This window comes from Gallinula chloropus (assembly GCF_964237585.1).
Source record: "Gallinula chloropus genome assembly, chromosome: 5".
Taxonomy (NCBI): domain Eukaryota; kingdom Metazoa; phylum Chordata; class Aves; order Gruiformes; family Rallidae; genus Gallinula; species Gallinula chloropus.
The window spans coordinates 25,426,344-25,445,566 of NC_140090.1; the positions used below are offsets into that span (position 1 = coordinate 25,426,344).

The 19,223-nt window shown below is 40.0% G+C and overlaps 1 protein-coding gene across 1 annotated transcript in view; it reads right to left on the reverse strand.

Moving 5' to 3' along the window:
* The window catches only part of ZNF385B (zinc finger protein 385B), a gene marked incomplete at its 5' end in the record, with an annotated part of 142,317 nt that extends 123,579 nt beyond the window's left edge, over positions 1–18,738 (reverse strand). The window contains 4 exon segments of the mRNA XM_084265061.1: positions 8,454–8,756; positions 18,602–18,643; positions 18,646–18,696; positions 18,699–18,738. Coding sequence (XP_084121187.1) covers positions 8,454–8,756; positions 18,602–18,643; positions 18,646–18,696; positions 18,699–18,738 — 436 coding nt within the window.
* Positions 18,739–19,223: the final 485 nt, after the last annotated feature.

Sequence of the window (19,223 nt, forward strand, 5' to 3'; positions counted from 1 at the left end):
CGTGTGACAGTACACTGTTATACCAGTGCAGCCTCAAACCTTCCCAGATGCCGGCTTATTGCATTGCTCATTGAAAATCCTTCACACGCTGGCAACATTTTAGGGAAGGACAAGCACACTCTGAGTCATTTGTAAAGAAAGCAAAGCAATTTCAGTTCTGTATCTTCATGCGTACCGAAACAGAGCACTGTCAAAGTAGAAGTCTGAGGTGAATTTATGCTGAGAAACAGGCAACCCAAGCTTTCATTATCAATGCATGGAATCAGCCACAGTGATCAAATTCAAACAAACCATTAAAAGAAGAAAAGAAAAAAGGATACGATTATGAAAGGCTCCACAGATTCAGCTCCAAAGCACAGAGAACGAAGAATCGTCTATCTAGACTGTGTAAATGTTAAAAATAGCTCTGTCTTTTCTACAATGAACACAAGACAGAGGAGATTCAGTAGCCTGTATTCTGATGAGGCTCGTTATTGGGGAAAAAAAATACAGCAATAAAAATTAATGATTCCTTGCAGCTTTTCTAAATAAGATTAATTTACAATTATGCAAATGAACAAATAAGTACTTTTTAACCACAAAACAGACAAAGTCTATTACATATAAACAAACAGGATATCTATTCAGGACAAGCATAAATATTTGGATAAAAAATTTTAGAATACTGACCCAGCAAATACCTGCACAGTCCAGCAGATTAAGTATTTGCACAGAAAAGGAATCAACAACAGCATGACATTACATGACCAATGCCTTTGTCTTTCAACACCAATAATTTTTAATTACTTACTATGAAAAATTTCCATGGCTTATTAAATTCATGCTCTTCCTACTCCCACACAAGACTTCCCACTATGTAAATCTTCTTTGTCTTTTCAGGTACTTCATATATTTTCTTTCCCAAAAAAGGTAAGAGGGCATGTGTGCTGCTGTGCATACTCACACCCACAGTACAATAAGAATCAGATGTAATCACTGCTAGGTTAAGTTTGCAACGAAACAGAAAGACAGAGGAGTTGTTATTATAATACCTGTACAATTATCCAAATATACTACTCTGTCATGAGACTGCTATGAGAGAAATTTTGGCAGGATCTTATCCCAGATGAGGATACTTCCCGTACAGAGAGAGTATCCGATTTACTTTTGAAAGATAAAAATAATAAACAAGCTTGACTTAGTATTATTTTATTTTTTTGGTCATTTCAACACAGTTTTAATACTTTTAAATACATTTTAAAACATTGTTGGACACGTGCACTGAATAAAAACAATGATTCTGTATTTATAGACCCCCTTCTCATCTCAGCTGCCTACACCTGCAAACTGTGGATCACATCCTTCAAAGACACAAAGAAATCCTTGCAGCAATACAAACTCAACTAACTTCAGCAGCTCTTTAGGCCACAAGAGAGACTCCCCCCAACCTGAGAAGAAGTTCTGTCATCACCAATCCTGCAGTGATTCTCATTCTGAGATGCCTGGTGAGCAGCTATATTTTTGGTTTTAGATACCTTGGAACTTACGATTCTCTGACATCTTATGTGCTGGTTCATTACCACAGCATGACTGCCACTGAAGGCAGGTTAAATTCTCTTCCTTAAAGGAATTTTTCAGGGAATTTTAATACAAAAATATATTTATGTGAACTAGTGGCAAAGTGTGCCAACCGTGGTAGCCAATTTTACTTTGAAACCCTTCCTTACTCCACCCAAAGCACCACACCCCATAAACTGGTATTTTTTTCCATAGTAGCCACATTTGCTTGTTTTCAAGTGTCATTTATATGTTCCCCATCTCCAAGAGGATGAAGTGGAGGCTACAAATGAATACTGATAACCTTTACCTATGTCAAAAAAGGTTGGGTCTTCTTTTTTCCACAAGGGTATTTTTTACTGTTTTGTTCTAATGCAATTTGTCAGTGACATAAAAACAAACACCTCAATGTCACAATTTTCTTTTTTTTTTCCTTCTTGAACATTACAAGTACACATATATACTTATTTTTATGAATTTTAGCAATACTTTCACAGTGCAGCTACTCAAATGCAAAACCAAGTATTACAGATACAGCTTGCAGTTGTTAGCAAACAAGAAGCTATCTTCAATGTCAGCTCTGCCCCTTGAAATTAACTCTCATTAGCAGCATTTTGTAAGGACTATCAAGTGCACCAAAACATTATATTAAAGCCCCTTTTCAGAGCAGCTAGTGATGACTGCTGCAAAAGAAAAATAGCAATCACATCATAAACAAATTTTGTATTATAAGAAAAACAATAATATGTAACATTACATTAGCTGACTGATAATATATTATTATGAGTCAGTGTGGAAGATATTCAAGTGATGGGAAGAATGTGGAATCACCTACCAAATGCAGTTTAGTTCAAAAGACCACCAAGTAAGTAGTCAACATACCCTCTAATGAAAGGTGAAATCCTAACAGTTTCTCCACAGCTTACTAACCTCATTTGCATTACAGGAATGTAGCTCTAATATTTTTTCCAAATAGAGTAGCAAAATAGGATATAAAAATGGGGAGCAACTTTCTTTCACTTGGGGGGGCGAGCAGAGGGAGAAAGTCCCAAGGCATTGCTCCACCTTGAGCCCCCACAGCAGAGACTTTTTTCAAACTTCTTTCCAAAAAGTCATCCTGGAGGCAGCAGATGTTCAAGGCAGAAAAAGCACTGACCTTCCTTCTACAAGTTTAAAAAAGGCTTTGCCATAACACAAGAAAGAATAAGCTCACAGTACTTCCTACCATCCTCTTCCTCCTTTTCCCTATAGCTATATACATAGGCATTTAGTAGGATTCATCTCTCAAACTTTTGCAAGATACTTTTGGTTGCTGCTTGGTATTCCTGTGAGTACATGGCAGAACAATTCATAAAGATCTTCTGTAATAGAAGTCAGATTATCCTTGTTCTTTTTCTAGAAAAATGTACAACAAATAAGGATTTTGAAGATTTCAATCACAAGGCTTAAAGTAAGCAAAAATGCTGTTTTCCATGAAGTTGGCAGAAAGAAGTCTTAGATGGCAGCTAAGCTAGCTGCCAAAAAGCTTGTCGGGGCCCAGCTAAAGATTCAAACCTACATACAGAGACCTCCATTTAAGATCAGCTGCTTCTGACAATTAACCACCACAGGAAAAACTCTACTGAAATCCAAGTAATTCTCTTTCTGTGTGGCAGACCATTAGTTTATCCTGCACTGACCTAGTCACCTGGAAAGGTAATTCAGATCCTGAAAAAAACCAAAAACAAACACCCACCAAAAAAACAACTCACAAAAACCCCCACCCCAACTCTTCTTCACATGCACCAGGTCAAAGTTTGGTTTGTGTGGATTTAAGGCTAGCTGGAATATTTTCAGGAGAATTTCTCAACACCTACCAGTAGTCAGTTTTACTTTTTGAAAGAAAAAGCCAAATTTCTAGAAAATTAGTTATTAATCTAAATCAATGCTTAAGAAGGTCCTTTTCATTTGACATAACTGAAGACACTATTGAGACTTCCTAAATCTAGACATTTGGCAAACTAACATGCAAGTTCGCTATATAGTCCGTGGATCCTTTGCAGGATAACTCCAAGTACGTTAACTGCAAGCCTCCCAGCCTCCATTAACCTGAAAGAATGCCTCAACTTCAACTTAATATGGCATAACACAAGGTAGCAAAGCAGTTCTGTGTTGTCAAAAGCAAAGAAAATCTGCCCTGTCCACCCTCCCTTGTTCTCCTTCCATGTCCAAGACTGCAGCTTTACCTTCTCCCTTGCACTAGCATTACTAAGCCTTTTTTATGACTGAAGTCATGAACATGTCTAGACATTTACGCATTTATTTTGCTAGTTTAGCGAATCCCTGGCTGTCACTGCTGTGAGCCAGGTCACACAGCTGAGTGTTGATCATCTCACAGGAGATCATCCTTTGGTTATGTCCTCAGTGTCACAGGGAACACAGTAACTTGCAGGACTGTTCCCTACAGAGAGTCAGAGCACAGGGAGCCGCAACATCGCCAAAACCGTCCCATGAGGCCAGAGATTTCAAGAGCAGGACCAGGAAAAAGTGATTCTGCCTTGCCCGCTCAGGTAGTTGGGGCACTTTGTGTAATAAAAGTCTACCCTACAGATCCCTGGAAATGGGTAAACTCTGGATTTCAACAGCGATTTCTAGCACGCTCGTTCCTAAAACTGCATCAACCCTTCCACGTTCGCATGGGGGCAAAGGAGAGAGAACCAGGAGATTCACAGCGCGATACCAGCCCAGGGAACAAGCCATCAGGGCTCGTGGCACAAACCTGTTTTGTTTCCCAAGGGGAACTGTGAGGAATACAAGGAATCCTCCAGGAAGCCGGCCGCGGCGCGCGTTAGCGAAGAGCTCGGCGCTACCCCTGCGGCCAGCTCGCTCCGTGAGCGCGGCCAGAAGCGGAGCGCGGGTCAGCAGCTCAGTGCCCGGGCTGCAGCGCCACCTCGTGGCGGCCGAGCGGCCCCGCAGCCCCCGCGAAGCGCCGCGCCGCCCCGGCCCTCACCGCCCCAGCGCGGGGCTGCCTGCGGGCTAGGAACCAGGAGAATCACCGTAAGTTGCCACGTTCTTCCGTGCTCTGAAGATTGCTTCCTGCCCCTCTGAAGGGCGATCCCTCAGCCCTTGCTTTCCTTGTTTTCGGGGGGCAGGCGGGGGTTCGGTACCTGGCGGAGCTGTGACCTGACCCACGCCGGCGGTGGCTGCTGCGGCTCCAGCCAGACATGCTGCTGAAAAGCTTTTAAACAGCCCCTCTCCAAAATACATTTCCCCACGGCTGCAAGAAACGACCCTTTCTTTTCCTACTTACAGGAAAATAATTTGAGTGGCTAAAAAGCTGCCTAGCAGAACAGGACCTGGGGGTGTTGGTTGGCTGACGACTGAATATCAACCAGCAGTGTGTGCAGGTGGCTAAAAAGGCCAAGAGCATCCCGGCTTGTATCAGGAGGAGAGTGGCCAGCAGGTCCAGGCAAGTGACTGTGCCCCTGTACTCAGCATTGGTGCGGCTGCACCTTGAGTACTGTGTCCAGTTCTGGGCTCCCCACTACAAGAAGGGCAACAAGGCTGGTGAGGGGGCTGGAGATCAAACCTTGTGAGGAGTGGCTGAGGGAGCTGGAGATGTTTAGCCTGGAGAAGAGGAGGCTGAGAGGAAACCTTATTGCTGCCTACAATTACCTGAAAAGAGGTTGGAGAGAGGTAGGTGTTGGTCTCTTCACCCAAGCAACAGGCGATAGGATGAGGGGAAATAGACTCAAGCTGCGACAGAGCAGGTTCAGATTGGACATTAGGAAAAAAATTCTTCACCAAAAGGGTTATCGCCCTTTGGAATCGGCTGCCCAGGGATGGGGTTGAGGCACCAGCCCTGGGTGTATTTGAAAGATGGGTAGATGAGGTGCTCAGGGATATGGTTCAGTAGAGAATGGCCCTTTACCAGCCTAGTGATTCTGTGAATTTCCAATTCAAGCTGCAGAAGCAAGTGCATACTTTTTTTCCTGAAACTTCATTTATTTCCTTCTGGCAGAAGCCAGGCCGTACATCAGATAAGCCTAGCACATAGGTAGTGAGGGCCCTTGGGAACGGTACTGCTGACAAACCTGAGCTGCAATAAGGCAGGATGGGTACAAATGGCAATGAATAATCACTAACACAAGCAACAGTGATGGCTCTGACATGGTGTGCAATATACTTTTCCTGCAGAACACTGTTTTCTCCACGCACATAATTTTTAACACCAATATAAAGAAAATTAGGAGTTCCATGAGTGGATCAAATCACCAAAGCCTTCTAATTTAATTAATTTATACTGACCAAATTAAGACATTAAAACAGACAGCTGTAAATTTAACTTTATATGCAATTTTACTTACTGTGTAGTAACTCAAATTGCCCATACAGGTACAACAGCAAAATAGCTTCAAGGTTTCAGTAATGAGGTGGAAGCACCAAAAGAAACAAACAGTCTAGAGAAGCACGGTAGGCTTTTTAGAAAACTAAGTTGCTAAACACCTTTTGAAATTCTATGACAGTCGTATCCTTACTCAAATACAAAGTAAAACATATTTAGACATTAACTTTGTAACCCCTCTCATCTATACATTGTACAGTGTTACTGCCAAGACCTGGAATCCTACAGTTACCAAATCTCAGTAAATGCTTCAAGAGCGGTACAGGACCATTACCTATGGTTCCAATCAACAGGTTGAGATTATAGGTGTAAAACACAGTGCAAGTCAACAATTAAAAGGATGCTTTACAACATCCTAACACCTGTTGTGGAGAGGACCTCAGAAGAGGAGGAATATATGTCTCATATATACAGGGAATATATGTCTTATGATTCCTTTGCATTTCTCCCCATTTGGAAGAAAGTCCACCAAGAGCCAAGGAGGCTGGAGGCAGTGGTGATACACAGATCTTTCCTGTCACACAGCATTAAGACAGTTCTGGCAGGTCTGCAACCCTGGTTTCTGTACTGTCAATGAATACTTGCAGTCATGATTTTACTGTCACTTTATTTTCCAACAGGAATATTGTTACTTTCACACTCCTCTTATGAAGACAGAGGAAAACTGCTACCACAGGTAGCGGGAGCCTTCACTGAGTTTCCTGAGGTCTGCTGAACTGTTCACTATATGGCTCATTAGAAAGGGATGTAGTTATGAGAGTGAAGTATGAGAGAGGATATTTTCTTCCTTTACACATGGAATAAATTCTGTTCACTGGTGAAGTAAAATTAATTTAATTTTTCTCTTACCACTTGCACAATTAGTTCTGTTTACAATGTCAGCCAAAGAAATGGGAAAGACAGACTCCCATCACAAGGGGTAATAACACTCCAGAGCACATGGATTAAAACTGAGCCTGGGTAATGCCAATTTATAAGAAAATTAATTTCTACTTATTCTGGGAAAGTTTTGTTTGAGAACTACATTTCAGTAAATCTTGTTCTCCTACTGGCACTTAAGCAGTATATTAAATTGTCTGTGCAATAGTAATAACAAGCTACCTACGTAAGGCACTTCTTTCTTTTAAATGCTATGAAACAAACACTCTCCAGCTATGAAAACAGAATCCTATTTCAACATGCACTGGATAGACCAGCATAACCAGTAAATAACTGGGATATAGTCTAATATAGAGATTAGTGAAAAAAGGTCAAAGAAACATGAATTTCAACTCCTAAGCTGTACAGTAACCCCAAAACATGTGTTCCAGCAAGTGTAAAATATTCTCAGCATCCCAGCATTCTTTGAGCAAGGGTGCCAGAGCATCAGCTGCCATCCCCAGGAATGACTGCAAAGATATCAAGTGCAGTGGTCCAGCTAAAAAATACAGTGCACAAGTTTCAAATGTTTTCACATCAGCACACAGAGGAATTAAAATTGATAATGCACACAATTAAGTAACTTAGGTGTTACTCAATAGGGATTTAATCTTTAGGATACTGGGTCTTACCAAAGTGACACCCTTACACTACTTGGTTTTAAACAAACATAAATTAGCAAAAATCAAAACTGAAAAAAAAGAGAAATCTGAATCCTTTTCTAGTGCACCTGTTTCTATTAAAAAAACAACACACAGAAACCTCCAGAGGTTTACCAGAGAAGCTGTGGCTGGCCCCCTCCCTGACAGCATTCAAGGCCAGGTTGGATGGGGCTTTGGGCAACCTGGTTTAATGGAGGGTGTCCCTGCCCATAGCAGGGGGTTGGAACCAGATCATCTTGACGAACCCTTCTGGCCTGTTCCATTCCAACTGAATTATTTGTTCCATGTGTTCACTGTTTTATATGCATAGAGAAGTCAGGCAATACCACATTTTCCTCAGAATAGCTATGAGCTATTACTGAATTTATATATATTTTTTTAAAAAAGAGCATTATAGGCTTTGCACTTTTAAAGTTCGCCTGTTAAATGCAATTTGCCCATGTATTTGGGGCCTTTGTTTTGCCCAGTAAGTAAAAGAATTATTTCAAATTTCTTCTCACTGGAATGAGAGTGAGTGAAACCCAGACCACTGAAAGCAGAAAGAATTAAAGGGCTGTGCCTGTAAATTCCACATTTTCTCCCCTTCCCACCACCACATCTCTTTTTAAAGTTTCTCCTGTACCCATTGCATTCTTCCAGAACTTTGTTTTGGGAACAAAAGCGGAAGACAAAATACATGACTATTTGAACTTACAACAGCTACTTTTAAATAGATGGTCTCTCAACTACACAAGGCCCAACACAGCCATTAATCACACATTACTGCAATATTGCCTTCAGACAAGTTGGTTTCACAGTAAAAGAAATACACCAGTAATTCTGAAAATGGCAGAATCATTAACTATTATTGTTAAATTTAATGTTTATATTGGGTAGGTAAGGTAGCTTTGGGTAGGTAAAAAGCTTCCTCAGATCTCTTGACCAAAACAGAGTCTCTCATACTAATCACATACCTGTGCTTGTACTTGCAAACAAAGTGGTTGGAGCTGTACTTGTAGGGAGTTTTCCATTATTCAGCTGCTTTACTCTCTTCAGATGAGACTTGCCGTTGTAATGAACTTGAGCTTGTGCTGCAGAGTTCAGCTGTATATTGCACACGTCACAGAAGGAAAACAGTATCTTCTTTTTTTCTTTGCTTAATTGATAGTCCTGCCTGTCATTCCTCAGTCCTTTTTCTTCAAAGCTCCGTAGAACAGCTGGTTGATTCATAATCCCATCATCAAAGACGTGGTCAGGACTTAATGGACGCTTCATACCTACAAAGCAAACAAAAGTCTTACTGGAAGCCAATTAATACTACTTTTTTTTTTTTTTAATGCTCTACAACATGAACCAAAGACCACTTCCAACAAGTAAGGTTCCAAATTGGAGAGTTGTTGCTTAACAGAGAAATCCATGCATTTGTGACAAATCACAGAGCTCAAAAATAGTAAGTTGGCAATATATCACACTCTGTACGCAAGAAGTCATTATTTTGTCCTGCAAGCTTTCTATTTTGAAGCAGGTTTATTATCACATCTCTAGCAGAGGTTAAGATTATTTTCAAATACATTTTCTCCACCTCACTGAGCACTGGTTCTAGAGCTTTTCACTTTCCAGTGCCCACAACCCAATGCCCCAGATGCAATTATTCAACAAAAAGGATGTTGACAAGGTATGTTACTGAAATAGTGAAAGTAGATTGTTTAAGTGAGACTAAAGAATACTTTCCACTTTTATATATGCTCAGATCTTCAGCCTTTAAACATGCATTAAGATGTTATCTATAGGTCTGTCAGTACCTTCACAATTGAAACTATTATACAGCTGGAAGGTAGCCTGGTGGGAGCTACACAAATACGCAGTAAACGACAGTCCCAGGACAACAATCCAAGAGCCTGAAATAGTACTTGTCCCTAGAGCATAAAAGCCTCATCATCATAGGTGAGCCAAGCTACATGAAGAACAGTTTTATATATATGGGGGCAGATGTGTAGGTGTGCATTGTATTTAAGGTAGGCTGCTAAATCAGTAGAGAACGGGAGAGGGCTCTTTGTGAGGGGGATGTAGGGTCTAGGGTAACTCAAGGAGAAAATATTTGTTTTCTTGGCTAAACGAGTTGTTGTTTCCACTTTGTTCTTTCCTGTCAGCACCCAAATATTTCTGGATCAGCCAAAGGCTCCACAGGGAGCTGTGCAGAAGAGCTCTTCCCAGGCCTGAATGCATCTATATTCAGCTTTCAGAAGCAAAGAGGCTTCTAATGCCAGGTGCTTTTCTGAGCCTGGGAACATTCTGAGCAGTGCAGATCTTTGTGCACGCCTGCCACTCTGCTGGACAGGAGGAATGACAAAGACCACACTGCCATGCACTCAAAACAAAACACAGGAGCAAGCATAGCAATCCTCCTCACAGGACCGTAGAGATCCCAAGCAACATGGGAATACTCTTCCTGTTACACAGGCAAACATGTTACCAGCTGAAAGTCGGTTTGATTCCTTGGCACAGGTATGTTAGTGGAAACAACTTCAGAAACAGGGTATTTAAAGACTCTTTTATATTATGGAATGGAGTATTTCATCACATTCCTAACTCTAGCCCATGCTTAAAATTTAAGTATGTGTATAAATTCCTCCTCAAGCATGATTCACCAATCAACTCCTCTAAATAAACAGAGTTCATAGTTGTATCAAATAGTTGTTTCATATAACTGACAGTCCCTGTCATCAAATAAACAAACAATATCAACAACACATTGATACACATCATATCAAATATTATACAAAAAAAAAATTAAAATAACTTTAGGGTCCAGGTACCTAATTGCTTTTAAAAAGAAACCAACAGTGATCCTGAAAACCTAGGCTAGACACTGTCACACTAAATCATTTAAGCCTAAGTATCATATTTCAAGGCAAGCAACCAAGATCCTCGACTCAGCTGAGCTTAGATGACATTTTCATCTGAAAATTTAATCTGCTTAGAGCTTTGGTATTTGTTACTTTTCAATGTATTTTTAAAATCATAAATAACTTCCCCCACTCCCTTTGTTTTCTGTATATTTTTACTGTAACAGCACTGCTGTAGTTTTGCTCCCTGAAGTAAATGATTTTGGAATAGAAGCATTTTTATAGTACATTGTTTTAGATGCTATACACATAAAAACATCATTATTTAAATGATATAACGGGTAACATTAAAACTCCTGGCTTGTCAGAAAGCTTCTGAGTTTGATTTTAGAAAGCTAAGTATTATTCAAAATACAATTCAGTAATTATTTCAATAATCTACAAGAACTTAATGAAGCTCATTTAGTTTGGATACATAAAAAGTGGCAGAGGAAAACATTTGCATTAGGAAGCTGTGTGGACCAGCAGGCAGGCTGACTGAGCAGACAGCTGCTTCTCAGTACCTGTAACACCTCCAGAACCTTTCAAAGGGGATTTATTTTGGAAAACCCCAGCCTGTTACTGCCTTAGCTCATTGTCACTGCAGAATGAGATACACGCACTCCGGAACGGCGTGTTTTGTTGTACTTCCATCCAAAGGAACAAAACTTTTCAGCTGGTAAAGCCTGAGACTGTTGAAATAGGAACCAAAGCAGGGTTAATGGGGAAAATCAGAACACTTGTCTCAGAAGTGCACGCCTGACACTACCAAAAATGTTTTTAATATGGGCACACCCAGAAAGAACAACTGAGCATAGCGACGACTCAACCACCACACCTACACCCTAAGGCAGCATCCCAGTTGGCAGGCTAGAAAGAAAAATCAACCTTCACACACACACAAAAAAATGAAACCACTGTTTAAATTTCACTTCTGTTTTTACAGACAGAGTAGTTTTAAACTCACTTTTACTCTTTATGAGCATTAACACAGGACAAATGAGTCCTTAAAGCAATCTCCTGCTACTAATTTAAGAATTAAAAATTACAAGATGAAATTTGAAAATAACCCTGATTGCCTAAAGCTGTGCATCTAATCTGTAAGGTGATCTGATGATAAGCAGCACTGACCTCCCAACAACTAGTTGGAAGCAGCAGATGCAAAGCACTTCCGGAAAAAAAAGCCAGACTGCCTACATTGAGCATCTTAAACCTTGTCTTAAACCTTCAACTCTGACCAGTCCAACCCTGGAGAGAACCTATATTTGCAGCCAGAAAACCAAACTATTCTAGCCCTCAGAAGTCTGCCTGCTCCCATGCAGAAGTCCCAGCCCTCATCTTTCTGGGACTTCACAGACCTGAACACTTGGTAAGGCAATTCATGCATGTTTGAAAAGCCTTGTCCAGTCCCTTCAAAAGTGTTTAAGAAAGAAACACTGATGGCAAATATCCACCAAGATTTTACAGCATGCACATCTTTCACACAGTAATACAGGGTTTACCATAGTGATCGCTTTGTGGTATATTTGTTGAAAAAAAAAAATAAACTAAGGTTTTTACATGAAAGAATTTTAGACAGCTGGGACCTGTCTCCTTCCATTCTTCTTTAAAAATACCTTCTGAACTTTCCTGGTGTGAGGATATACAAGTCATCAGATTCTGCATTGAGTCAGTGTAAGAATCTCAACACGCAGGTGTATTTTCTAAGAGGTAGACTTTCTTTATAAGGCTACCTGGATGCTTTACACTTGTGAAAAACTTGCACATAACACATAAAATCGTAATTTAAAAAAAACCCCACAAACCAGAAAACTTGAGCATTCTGTCTATTCTCACCATTTCCTAGTCACTCAAATCTATGCAAGCAAGCATCTGGCAAGTGTCTTTTTCCTTCAAAAAGAGTTTTTCACTGCAGACAGATTCTGAAGAGTTCTGGATGGTATTTATTCTCACTCACCAGGAGTCAGATATGAAACAGGGCCATCTCATTCCTTCAGGCTTACACATAGCTCAATAACATTATCATGTAACAGAAGCAGCTACTTGAGTCTACAGTTAGTGAACTGAGAATAAAGAGAAGTTATATGATCATTATATTCTGGGAAATCAAACATATCATTTAGAGTAATAGTTACAGATGGGATTGTGAACAGTAAGAGTTATAAATGGGATTGTGAAGTATTTAGACATAGGTTTAAGACTAAAAACAAAAGTCTGAGTTCATTAAAAGGGAAAAAGGATGGAAATGATCATATGAGGAAAATACATTTATCCTGCAATCTCCCACTTTTGTCTAACCTGAATATGCCACAGTAGAAGTCAAGTCTCAGCAGTGGCTGATACATAACAATACCCACAAGTTAAAATGTCCCATACAAACATGACACAATTCTGGAGTAGCACATACATTACAAAGGTAGTGCTATATCACTGTAGCTGTATTTACTCAACAATGTAGACTAGACCCAATTAAAAATTGAAAGGTGAGATTGTGGAAACAAGAAAAAGAGCAGGAAACAAAGCAGAGCATCCACATACATTAGAAAGCATTCAGCTGAAATGATCCAGAAAAATCTAAGTCTGTAAAGGGAGTGTATGCCATATTCATCTTTCATAGGGACTTCATAGTCTACTGCTTTCTCTTGCAAAAGTAAATTCTTCTTCCAAGTAGATGCATTCATTTTTACTTTGATGAAAATCACAAGAAGCAGCAATGCAAGTGTAAGAGCTTTTCAAGTCTTTGACACAAGCTGTTACCAGACTAAACAAGTTGCCCCCCCACCTCGTGCCCAGTACACAGAACTGATCTGAATAGTTTCTGCAAGCAATACTGGAGCAAGAATAAATTAGTGATTTATGACACCACATTAAAATTCTCGGGTGTCATGAGATACCCTGTTAGGATTTCTGAAACTACACCTTCTCAACCTCTTGCAGCTGGAGAAGAAATCTAAGCATGGACTTCCTTTGTACTTGAAGCTCAAGGCAATTAGCCTTTCAATTTAGCTAATTTACTTTTAAACAGAGTTGTGCTTTCAGAGGAGCTACAAAAAAGTATTATATATAGTACACTGCTGTAGGTGAGAATGTGCAAATCTTTACTCAAAGGAAATAAGCTTTGGTTATCCTAATGAATTAGTGATGGTTACATGAAGCATTCTTTTCCTGAGTGGTGGTCTAAACTTTCGAAACGCCCATTCCTAATTAGTTGATACTTCAAAGAACCACTACGCTGGAACCGTAATTAGACTGCCTTTCCTCTGCAGATCTGTGCCAGGTAAGCAAAATAGAATGCGTGTTTTAACAGCTTACATATGGGCAAAGAGAATTTTCTCCTTTAGCCTTTGGAAATAGTAAAATGAATTATCAAAGGCACTGAAACAACTATAAAAATCAACTGGCTTTCTATATTGTTACATTTCTAAAGCGCTTCATTCAGAGAACTGGGGGTGAGGGTGAGCACCTCCTACGGGGAAAAGCTATCTATGCAAATGGACAGTGAAGACGTCATGCATGCCTGAAGAGCTGTGGTCTTGCACTGGAACAAGTATGATGCCATAGCTCCTGATCTCTACCATAAAACACACACACAAAGTAGGGAGGGGGCACAAAGAAAACAACCAGCTTGATAACCTCCAGAGCATTAATCAAAAGAAACTCACTAGAGCTGCTTTTGAGAAATCTTATGACCTTTCTTATATTTTTAGACAGTATTTCCCAAACATAGATAAACTATTGAGAGGCATATGGTTTGCACCATCTGGGCAACAAGTTCTATTGGGATACTGTGGTGAACAGCATATGCACAGTGCCTGGTGCACAGTACCCTACAGTGTTAAAAAAGCACTAGAGACTATTTTGAAGCCAACCTTGAAAAATCCCCCATATGTTTAAGGGACTGGTTTCCTTCCAGAAGATGTGTCTCTCTTTCTTTCAGTACAAATCAAAACAGAAAACTGCCATGTTTAATCTTCATCTTGTTCGGAAATTCCTCAAGGAGGCATCATATTCTGCAATGTTTCCACCTGTCAAACTATTTATTACCCATCCATACACATCTGATCACCCCCTCCTCACTTCTTTCATCTCTGCTCATAAAGCACATTGAATGTTTTAATTCGAAACTACAGTAAACACTGGATGGTTCAGAAAACTATTCCTTGTGACAGATAAAGAATAATTGGTTAATCATGGCACTCTGACCAAACTAGGCCAAGTAATTTTTTTAGTCTGTGTTTTGATGCTGGTTTATCAATGCAAATAGGAAGGCAGCTTGCTATTCCTGTGCATGAAAAGTTTTGAATACTGGAGTATGACAAATGGCTGACAGGCTCATCACTAACACACTTTAGAATATTTAACATTTGAACAAGATTCTCTTTAAACTACAAAACCAGATGGTGGTTTCACAACACAAACATTAGCTGTTCTGTAGAAGGTAATTCAGAAAACTGAAACATTGGAGTAGCTAGTATTTTGCTTTGTTGGACCAGTCTTAAAATTGTCCACATTCAGGAAACCTAAAATTAGTAAACCATGCAACTCAGCTAAAATGGAGTAAATAGAATCACTCTTGATTCATCACAGATGATGGTTGCATGCGCCCATGTTTGTAGATAGCTATATTTATGAGGTTGATCCTTTCCTCTTCAGCCTCTGTACTTACACATTTGTGGCACACTTAACATTGGCAAGAGTAGATTCACACATTGACTTATTTGCCAGAGATGTATCCTCACCTGACATATCTGACTGCTGCCAACAAAGTTAATCAGGTTTGGACTCCAAGCAGCTATCTTGGATTCTGCTTCAAGGGTACCAGCTAGTTCTCTGGCGTTATCGTAACATGATTTTGCTTGATCAGCTGTTCAACATGTTGGTGCCTTCTAGTTGGGAATCAGTCATTAAGCCATTACTTATCTTCAGTTAACTTAAACTAAAACCTAAACCCCAAATATTCTAGAATTCTAAAGCAACATACAAGGAGAAGGAAAAACTCCACAAAAATGCAGACATACTTAAATGAGTTTTTTATTAGACAAAGCCAGGATAAAAACATCTTACATGACAAAATGTCAAGCAGTCAGCAGAAAATAACAGTTTAAAAAGAAGATAGCTGAGATGCTTTTAACAAGTTCAACATGTGAAATGTAAAAGCCATTTTAATAGCAACTCCTCAAAGAGTACATAAAAATTCTTTAAAAAGCTTAGCAATTAGAAATTAACAAAGCAAGTTTTAAGTGCATGCCCAGTTTTGCCCATTTTCCCGGTCTGCTCCCCTGACACTAGAGAACCAGCAGATTTCTAATTTAATAAATTGAGTGATATTGTCTGAGATAACTTTCTAAGACTATCTCCTAAATATCTAGACTTCTACAAAGTTGCTAGACTGGGTTTTTTACTTGCATCATTCAAAGTATTGTATCCAAGGTTTCTTTATATCAAAGGACTCCTCTTTTATTCCTCCACAGATAAAAAAAAAAAAGCTTTTTTTTTTTAATGGGGAAGTGATGTCAGGTGGTGTGGAAAACAGCCCAGGCTAACTCAGCTCACCCAGGCTAAGTGCTTGTGGTGGTTGACTCTGTCCTGGCCAGACCAGGACAACTGAATAACATAAAACATTAAATAGATGCATCTCCACCAGATTTTACAACTCAGAGAGCTGAAGAAAAACTTATAAAAGGAAAATTATGCAGAGGATGTAGTTTAAACCTGCATTTAACAATAAAAAGTACCACAAAAATAGTTGGGTTTTTTTTAAAGACGAAAATTATATATCGGTTTTAGAATCATGTCTTAAAACATAAGATAACTTAGTACCCACTGTAAAGTGGTACAAGATGTAAGGTACTTGTAGTGAAGAATCTATTTTAATTATAAAAGAAAGTTATAGGCATGAACTTGTGTGAATAAAGATCAAAACCCTCTGACATAATGGGAGACTCCCACAGGGTATTTGTACTTGGCCGTTGCTTTATCTTTCTCGAGCATAATCACATTTGAGGAGTACATAAAGCTTTGGTCTCAGGAAGGAAAAATAATTTCCTACCTTTCTTAAAACCACTGAGAATTCACCTGAGCATAAAAGGAAGCCACAACAGAAAGACAGACATAGTAGACAGCCTTCTTGTTCACAGAGTGTAAGTCTGACAATGCTGAACATAAGTTGCACTGGAAACCATTAATTCAGGACAAAGCCTGATAATGCTGCAAAAGAGCTCTTGGACACAAGAGCAAGAACTTTTGAGGATGGCATGAAAAGAATAGCTGGGCATGAAAAAAGAACAAGCTGTATTCAGAAATAGCGTGAGATTGAGACACATCAGCTTGCTTGACAGCACTAAGAATTCTAAGATAAAACCCCGGTCAGAAGTGAACATAAATTCTAATGTGCTCCTAAAAAGATGGTCCCAGATTAGTAATTTGTAAGAGACTGTCAGCATCCATGTAAACTCTTGTCTTTTGGAACTGAAAAAATACTCAAAGCAATGCCCCCTTATGGTACAAAAGTACAGGGAGGATATATGTTTGGTCTTACTAGCTACTTAAGATTTATGAACATGGCATAATTATCCAACTGGTAGTGACAGACGGTAAGAACAAGCAAGTGCATCACCTCGTCTAAGTTTCCTGCAGGCACAGACCAGGTTAAAACTGGAATTGCCTTCAAGTAGCCCTTCACTTTCCATCTCCCTGCTTTAAAGGGACCATGGCTAAGCATGTTTTGTGCTGATGCTGAACTTGGGCCACTCCCTCATTCCTCCTGCCCATCCACCCACTGGCACAGACCTCTCCAAAATTCAAGCCGTCACCTCAGGCTTTAAGCAACTGCTGCCTGCAAAATCCATTCTCAATACCTCTCTAATTCCACACTAAAATATACACTTCCATTCATAAAGAATGAGGCAGCCTCTCACTGTTTTTGCTGACATTTCACACCCTGATCCAGAAATAGCACATGCGTGTACTTCCATGCTGCAAATAACCCGCTCTGCTCTTGCTTAAAGAGCCTGCTGGAATCAATGCATTTGCTCATACAAATTTGTCAGACAAACCCTGCCCATTTCTTTGCATTCCAGCCCGTGCAACCACACTATTGCATTAATCTAACTTGGGTTTGCTAAGCTTTTGGACATACTTCTAAACTTCACATTTTAATTTAAAGATGAAGGGTAATACTTGAATTAAGAACTCATGTAGGGTTTTCTTTGCTTTTCTTCCCTTCTATTATTTATTTGTATAAAAATCGGCATACTGTTTACATATCATACTTAAAAGGCACAAAGACTGGAAGAGACTCAGGTGGTATATTCCCCCTACCCCAAAACCTTCACAAAGAACCACTGCCAATTCCAACACCACTAAACTACATGAACATTCTAAGCCCTGCACACCAGTAGATATTCTGCACCAATTATCCTGAGGATACTGAGGAAAATAAACCAGTCAAATCAACTATCTGTATCACTAAAGTAGATGCCATTTCATTACATCGCTCCTTCAATAACCATTCCAGAAGATACACAGACCAGCTAAGTGCAAATAAAACACGCTTTAACACAAACAGAAACTGATGTCTTAACACCAGTGTAAAGCAAATTGGGCCATAGATGCACAGATTTCTTCCTTTCAAAGATGATTTTACTTGACACAACCCAGAGCTTCCTGCAGGACCAGCTTTACTATCTAAAACACTCTAGGTAAAGTACCTGTCACACGACTGACAGGCAACTCTTCCAGCCAAAACTGTCTAAATAGCCTTTCACAAAGCATTTATGTCTAGAAGAGAGGCTTAGTGGATAGATCCAGGAACAGAGACGATGAGGGAAGTGGCCCTGTGAGTATCCTCACAGTTCACACTCCTGTCTCTGCATGTCCCACTAGGAGGAAGGAAAATGGAAGTAAATAAGGGCCAGGAGATGTGCATTCCCATTCCTGCATCTGCAACACAACTACAGTGCGTTCTTTTGCAAGTCATTTTACACCTTTGTGTCCAGATCATCCCCTCCACTCATCAGCTCAGACTACACTGTCAAGGCAAATGCACATTTTACAGCATGCATTTGTGCTTATTACCAGCATCAGGTATGACCTGAGGCATCTAAACATCCCATCCGGTGAAACAGAAATATTTTTATCACAAAAGCACCAACAAAGGTTAAAGGTCTGCCAAAACAAGGGCCACTCAGGCTCATCATCAACATGACCCATCTACGGAAGAACCACCTCACACCCACCCATATTACAGACATGGACCCAGGGCACACAGATCAGCTTTTGCTGATGACTGCATCAAGTGAGCTTCTCACAGTGTTGCCTGCATACCAACTGCTGTGCTAACAAGCGGTGTCTTCCTTCGGACATTTACAAACATCAGAATGCTTATTCATGACAGTCCCACATATCATCTGTCATCCCAGATGGTGACTGGTGGGATGCTGATTTTGTCCTAAGGCAGTTACCACCCACCAAGACAGTATATGCAGGGCTAAACAAAAAGCATGTGCCATCTGCTGTCAAGTTTATAAGACTTTGAGACCTACTAGGTTAGTTTATTTTAGATCAGACAGGTCAGGAGGCTATAGGTCTCTAAACACCAATAAAAGGGTAAGTTGTGCTGTAGAGACATGCAGGAAATCTCAATGTGGACCCACATCGAACACCCTGGGAGCAGCAAAGGATTCTCACTGTGATCAGTGGCAAAAGGCACATACAGCCTACAACCTCAGAGGGGACCAGGGGAATCCAGAGACTAAGAAGCACAACAAAATTCTGCAGAACTTACAAATTTCTTTGGCCTGAAGAAATTTCAGAAAATTTCTTTCCTGCTGATGAAGATGTTTTTTTTCCTGCTTCCTT